The sequence below is a fragment of the Oratosquilla oratoria genome, chromosome 18 (assembly GCF_046742065.1).
Source record: "Oratosquilla oratoria isolate Oo_2021 chromosome 18, ASM4674206v1, whole genome shotgun sequence".
NCBI classification, from domain to species: Eukaryota; Metazoa; Arthropoda; class Malacostraca; order Stomatopoda; family Squillidae; genus Oratosquilla; species Oratosquilla oratoria.
In genome coordinates, this window is record NC_134794.1 from 53,912,624 (window position 1) to 53,919,863 (window position 7,240).

The 7,240-nt window shown below is 40.1% G+C and overlaps 1 protein-coding gene across 2 annotated transcripts in view; it reads left to right on the forward strand.

Moving 5' to 3' along the window:
- ssh (Protein phosphatase Slingshot) overlaps positions 1-7,240 on the forward strand; it is a 145,768-nt gene that overhangs the window by 3,041 nt on the left and 135,487 nt on the right. Inside the window, exon 2 of one of the 2 annotated variants that reach the window (XM_076201972.1) lies at positions 3,527-3,643. The exons of the other annotated variant lie outside the window; for it this stretch is intronic. Within the exon in view, the coding sequence (XP_076058087.1) occupies positions 3,566-3,643 (78 nt within the window). The 5' untranslated portion in view covers positions 3,527-3,565. The remainder of the gene's footprint in view (positions 1-3,526; positions 3,644-7,240) is intronic. 2 annotated transcript variants of the gene reach the window in all.

The following is a 7,240-nucleotide window of genomic DNA, read 5'->3' on the forward strand; positions in this document are numbered from 1 at the left end:
AATACCTCCCATACTGCTTTCCTGTCATATACCTCTAAATTAATGAAGGCCTAAAAAACATCCTTACCTTTTGCCAAATCTTCTTGCAAATCTGCCTTACCACCAAAATTTGATCCATGCACCCTCTACTTTTCCTAAATCCACACTGCTTGGCACCAATTATTTCCTCAGTTCCTCTCCTAATCCTCTCAACACTTTCCCATATGCCTTTCTAATTACACTCAACAAACTGATCCCTCTGAAACTACTAAATTCATATTTGTCCCCATTTCTTTTTTAAAGTGACACTATACAAACTTTACTCCAGTCCTCTAGCACCCTCCCCTTTTTTAGTTACACATTAAACAACCTAATCAGCCAGTTCACTACAACTTTGCTTCCCTATTTCAGATATTTTGCATGACGCCCATCCAACCCATGTCCCTTACCAGCTCTGTACTTTTAACAAGCTCCTTTTATCTCATCTTTTCCTGTATCTTTCATTTTCTTCTCCCATCATAGTCATTTTCTTAGCACCTTCCTATGCCACAGTCAGTCCCTCCCTAATCTCCATCACATTCAGCAACTCTAAAATACTCCACCCATCTTCTTACCTTTTTCACTTCCATTAACACCTGACCATTTGTACATTTTAACTTTTCCCTACTATCTGACTCAACTCGCTTTCCTCTTTGAACTTACTTCCAAAAAATCTTTTTTATTCTTTTCCAAATGTTTACCCCATTTTACATGTGGTTTCTTCTTTACCTCCCTTTTGCTTTACTTCTCTCTTTTTCTTGTACCTCTCATATGCTTCCTGGCAGGCAATACACATATGTTCACTTCATTTCTTCTGTCTTCACCTCATCATCCCACCACTCACTACCCTTCCTTCAATTCCCTCTCATCCTCCTCATTCCACATACCATTTTTGCACACCTTTTCACTTTCTCCTTGAAACAAACCTTTCCTCTTGTAATTTACTCCCACCTCTACTCTATACCTTACCACCTCCCATACTCTTCTCAGCTTCTGGTATTTCTTTTCCTTTTCATTCAAATTGTGTACTATAAGCACCTCTCTACCTTCCACCCTTTTACTCTTTTTCCACACTCCCCCACTCTCTCCATGGACATCTAGAACTCTTCTTATCCTTCCTTTGGATACCATTACCTAGTTCATTAACTGCTACAGCATTAGTGGCATACATTGTATGCCGTAATTGTTTTATGGATTGAGCATCAGCAGCATACATTGTATGCTGCAATTAAAAAAAATTGCCAAAAATAGGCATTACGTCAAGGGTCAGATCTGTGGTAATGACCAAGTAGCCCTATCTCCTGGCTATGAAAGGCACCCAAATTTTTTTTATTTATTGACAAAACTGGCAACCCTGGCAGCAATTTTTTGGGAGTAACTTGGGGTATAAAATTGACCTTTAGGACATAATTTAGATGATTCTGGTGTATGAAACAAAGTATGAGGAGGTGAAGTTGTACTTCGACAGTTAGGCAGGTGCTATTTAGTACATATTCAGATGTATAGAACTGGCAATTTTGCACTACCAATTTTTGTAATAAGTGTGTAATACAAAATGTGGCCGGGCAATAATGGTGTGATGGATGCTTATCAAATCATTTACCAAAACAATAAGAAACACCACAATCACCTATCCTCCATGAAATTATAAAAAAAAAAAAAGATACTGAAGAATCAATTTACCACATAACAAAGTGATAAATATTTGCCAAAAAATCCACAAAAACTATTTATAAACACGTTTTCCATGAGTGTCAGACTATCATGGGTGGCTGTACATTGACTTGAAACATAATAAATGTCAAATTCCTTCACTCTGAAATTGTAATGAAGCTTCCGCCAAAAAATACAACTTCGTTCAACCCGCGTGAGGAGTAAAAGAAAGTCTATGGATGTTCTACCAAGCCTTTGCACACATATCTTAAAAAAATTGACTCAGTTTCTCCACTTCTAGGCTAAGGTGAATCAAAATAAGCAAGATTTGTTGGTTTTAGATAATTTTGAGTTGATTTAAGCAATAAAAAAATATTTTGGCTTCGACGCTGGGGGGAGGGAGTATATACATTCACCCGGTGATGCATGGGTTAATGCCTTATTAACTACCTTTCCACCCATCCCCCTTTCCCATTTATGATTATGCTTGACTTATCTTAACACTGGGTTTACTGTCATCAACTCCCTTTCTAGATATATCTCCAACATCAACTTCCCTGTATAATTTTTACCTGCCACTCCAAAATTCCCTACAACTCCCTCTATTGGCTCATCCTTTACACTAGCATTGAGATTCCCCAATACCACTACATTGACATTCCTCCTAAAACTTTCTAAGCACACATTTAAATCTATCTAAAAAGTCTTCCTTTCCTCTTCACTCTTCTCACAACCAGGTCCATATGCGCTTACAAAAAGCCACATCTCCCATCCCAGTTTCATCTATACCCACATTGATCTTGCAGATACTTCTTTCCAGTCCATGCATTTTCCTATCTCATCACTTACCGGCAGAGCTGCTCCTTCCCTCCCATTGCCTCATTTTCACTCCTGACACTCTCCCAACACTCTCAAAGTCACCCTCCTTTTCAGCTTAATTTCATTTAATACTAACACATCCATCTTCCTTGTCACAAACATACTGCCTATCTCCTCCCTTTTACTCTTATCTGCACCACACATTCAATGACTCAAATTTTAGGGTTCAGGTTGGAGTTTTTCCAGACCCTCCTATGCCTTGACTTCTTGTAAAATGAACATATAGAGAACAGGATACCAATGGTGGTATTCTTAAAAAAAAATCTTTCCTTATATAAATCCTTGGAAGGGATTTATATAAGGAAAGAATGTTTTTAAGAATAACAGTGTACGTCCCATCACTATGTATCACTCTTAGTTGCCTTTTACAGCTCATGGTATCACTGACCAGCACAGTAGTGAAATTATGTGAAAGATCATTGGACCAAATATCTTGAAGAGATTGCGTTTGATTAAGGCAGTGGCCAGGGGGATGTGGGGGTGGGGGTGACCCTTCTTCCACTGTGTTCCACAAGGAGCTAAGATAGAAGGGAAATGAATAAATGATGGACGGGAATGGGCTGGGTGGGGGTAGATGCATGCCTTAGCTGGCGACTTCTTTTATAAAGAGGAAGAAGCCCTTTGTTCTATAGATTTATGTATTTACCTGCTTGAAGTATATAGAGTTGGAACTATGGTCATTGGGTCCTGTCTCTTTGTCTCCACTCATCACACTTTGTTTTAAAATTGTCAATGCTATTGCCCTGGATTATATATTCATCCATTTTGTTCCATAAATCTACACATCCATGTGGAAATCTATACTTCGAAATATTTTTCAGATATGATTGCTTTTTAAATTTTTACTGTGACCTCCTTTGCTCATCCAGTGTGGGAAGCCCCAGTTTTCCAGTCTTCACTTTTATCCCTTGTGACTTGAGTTTATCTGGTTGCCATACTTTTTTATTATTTCTGTTTTTCTTGTATCTTTCTTTAGGTGTGGTGACCATACCACTGCTGCCTATTCCAGTCTAAGATGAACCAGACTCTTGGTTTTCTTCATCATGTCTTCTTCCATGTAGTGAAATGCCACTCTTATATTTTTCAGCAAATTGTAAGTCTGTTGTTATTTTCTTTACATCCTTCCTGGCAATAGATCATCCATAATTAAACTTCCCATTTTTCCTCCTTTGTGTTTACTATCAATTCACTTTCTATTTTATATGCATCTCCCTCCCCCCTTCCCCCTCCTCTCTCTCTCTCTCTCTCTCATGTGACAGGAGACTTTTTGGTCCATCACTAGGTTGGATGCAGAAATAAAAAAGTAAAAAGGGAGGTAGCCAAAGTCAAAGGCATAAATCCACACCTACTCATTTCATCACCAAATACTCCACTCCCATTTACCACCCCTCCCTCCCTCTTTTCATGGCTTCTGGATGATGGGTCATCCCTGCATCTCACCTATTGCCCTGGGTCAGAAGCAATGCAGCAAGACACAGCAGATCCACAGCAAGGCCGCTTCATTTAAAGGGCAACCCCTTTCTCCCTTCCCCTCATGCAGAAAAAAGAGAAGACAGGAGAAATCCCTTCAGGCTGCCTCAAAATATCATTCATACATACTCCCTCACCCCCATCCCCCACCACACCCATGCATCACAGCATCATCAATACACAACCATTCTCTACTCACCCCTATCTCCTGTCTTCTTCCATCCTTCCTCAACAGACATTCCCCTCTTTCCTAATGTCCCTTTTACCTCATCCATCCATCCATCTCATCCTTGGTCACCCCCTGATGTTCACCTCCTCCACCTCTGCCTTCCACACCTCTTTTATCAATCTTTCCTCATTCATTCTTTCCATGTGTCCAAACCATCCCAATACTCTTTCATCGATCCTATCCCTCAACTCTCTTTCCACCCCTGCTTTTCTTCTCACCTCGTTTCTCATTTTATCCGGCCTAGTAACCCCTGCCATACTTCTCAGGCATTTCATCTCAAACACATTTAAACTCTTCCTCTCTTATGTTCCATATTTCTGCCCCAAACAATGCTGTCATCACAATCACTCCTTCATACAATCTCCTCTTAGCAATCATTCCCAAATGTCTACTTTTTACAATTTATAATCCCCCAAAGTATTTACTTGCTTCTCTCAATCTACATTCTACCTCCATCTCCAGTCCTCCCTTTCCTGCCACATTTGCACCCAAGTATCTAAAACTATCCACTTTTTCCAGTCTCTCTCCCTTGATACTTGTTTCCTATTTGGTGCCATCCTCTCCCCTTGTACATCTCATCACCTTACTTTTACCCACATTTATCTTCAACTTCTTTTGCCACCTTCCCCAAATTCCATCACTAACTTCCTTAATCCCTCCTCTGATCCTGCTACAAGTATAGTGTTGTCAGTGAACAACAACTGGCTTATCTCCCATTTTTCTCCATTTTCTTTACCATCTCTAATCCCCAGCCCATTACTCTTACATTTACCTCTTGCACCACCCCATCCATGTGTAAATTGAACAGCCAAGGCAAAATAAAAATAACACATCCCTGGCGAAGTCCCACCTTTACCTGAAACCACTCACTCTCTACATTTCTAATTCTAACACAGGATCTACTACTTTTGTAAAAACTCTTGACTACTCTTAAAAGCTTTCCTCCTATCCCATATATCTGCAATACATCCCACAGTGCCTTCCTGTCCACTCTGTCATAAACCTTTTCCAAATCCATAAAGACCCCCAAAAATCCTTACCTTTTCCTAAACCCTTCTCATATATCTGCCTTACCAAAAAATTCTGATCCATGTAACCCCTACCTGCCCTAAACCCACACTGTTCCTCACCAATTACTCCCTATGTTCCACTCTTAATCCTCTCAATCAAAACCCTCCCATAAGCCTTCCCAACTACATCCAACAAACTGACCCCTCTAAAATTACTACACTCACACCTGTCCCTTTTCCCCTTGTAAAGCAGAACTATACAGACACTCCAGTCCTGTGGCGCTGTATCCTCTTTTAGACAAACATTAAACAACTTCAACAGCCAGTCCACCATTGTACCTCCCTTTTTTAGACACTCCACATGACATCTATCCAACCCAGGTGCCTTACCTACTCTCATAGTTTTAATAACTACTTTCATCTCATCTTTTCTTATATCTCCTCCATTTACCTCATTCATCATTTTCTTAGTGCTTCCCCCTACAACTGTCTTTCCCTCCCTATCCTCATTCACATTTAGCAACCCCCTAAAATACTTTGTCCATCTTCCTCTTACTGTCATCTCTTCCATTATCATCTCTCCATCTCTACCTTTTACATTTTCTTCTCTACTTGATTCACCTTATCTTCCTCTCTTAATTTCCTTGCAAAACATCTTTTTATTACTTTGAAAATTTTCCATCATACTCTTTCCCCATTTCACATCTCTCCTCTTTGCCTCCTTTATCTTATGCCTCTCTTTTCTTTGTACCACTTATATGATTCATTCTATTTTGTAACCAATCTGTGAATGCTTGTTTCTTCTCTTCTACAGCCTTCTTTACTTCCTCATTCTACCACTTACTACCCTTCCTTCCTTGTTCCACACATCATCTTTGCACACCTTATGACTCCCTCTTTGAAATGGCCCCATTCCTCCTCCACTCCTAGTTCTACTCTGTCCTTCACTCCTTCCCACTCTTCTCTTGGCTTCTTCTTGTGCTTCTCCTTTTCTTTCTCATTTGAGCAGTTTACTCTAAGCACCCCACTACCTTCTGTTCTCTTCCTCTTTCTCCATCTATCCTCCACTCTCAGCATACCTTCCACAAAAGAAAGACCTGATATTCCCCATTTCTAACCTGTGCATCCAAAACTCTTCCTTCTCTTCTCCTGATTATCACTATGTAGTCCATTAAAGACCTATCTACCACCCTTCCATCCACCACCCTCTTCCATGTGTCCTTACCCTAGACTTTCTTCCAAAACAATGTATTTGCTATCATCAACTCTCAAGACCAGCGTTTCTCAACCTTTTACCTTGCGTAACTTAAAATAAATTGCACGTCTCAAGGAACCCCTGTGCAGAAAAAAAAACACATATACCATATCTTTCTCATTTTACTTTCATCGTAATAATGGGTTAGATAGGATGATGTCTATATTACATTATTACAATAACCTTTTGTGGAACCTTAGGGCTCTGCGGAACCCTGGTTGAGAAACGCTGCTCTAGACATATCTCCACCATCATCTCTCCACCATAATTTTTTCCTGGAACTCCACACTTTCCAGCCACTCTGTCTATTGATTCATCTCCTGCCCTAGCATTAAGATTGCTCCATACCATTACATTGACATTTCTCTCTAAACCCTCTGTGCACTCATTTCAATATATCCAAAAAGCCTCCCTTTCCTCTACACACTTCTCACTACCAGGCCCATATGCACTTACAAAAACTCACATCTCCCTTCCCAGTTTCACTTTCATCCACATTAACCTTAAAGAAACCTCTTTCCACTCCACCACACACTTATCTATCTCTTCACTTACTAGTATAGCCCCCCTCTCTCCCTCATCCTCTCTTTACTCCTGACACCTTCCCAACTACACTCCCAAACTCAAACTCACCCCTCCCTTTCAACTAAGATTCACTCAATGCCAACATATCCATATTTCTTCTCACAAACTACTGCCTATCTCTTCCCTTTTACTCTCATCTGT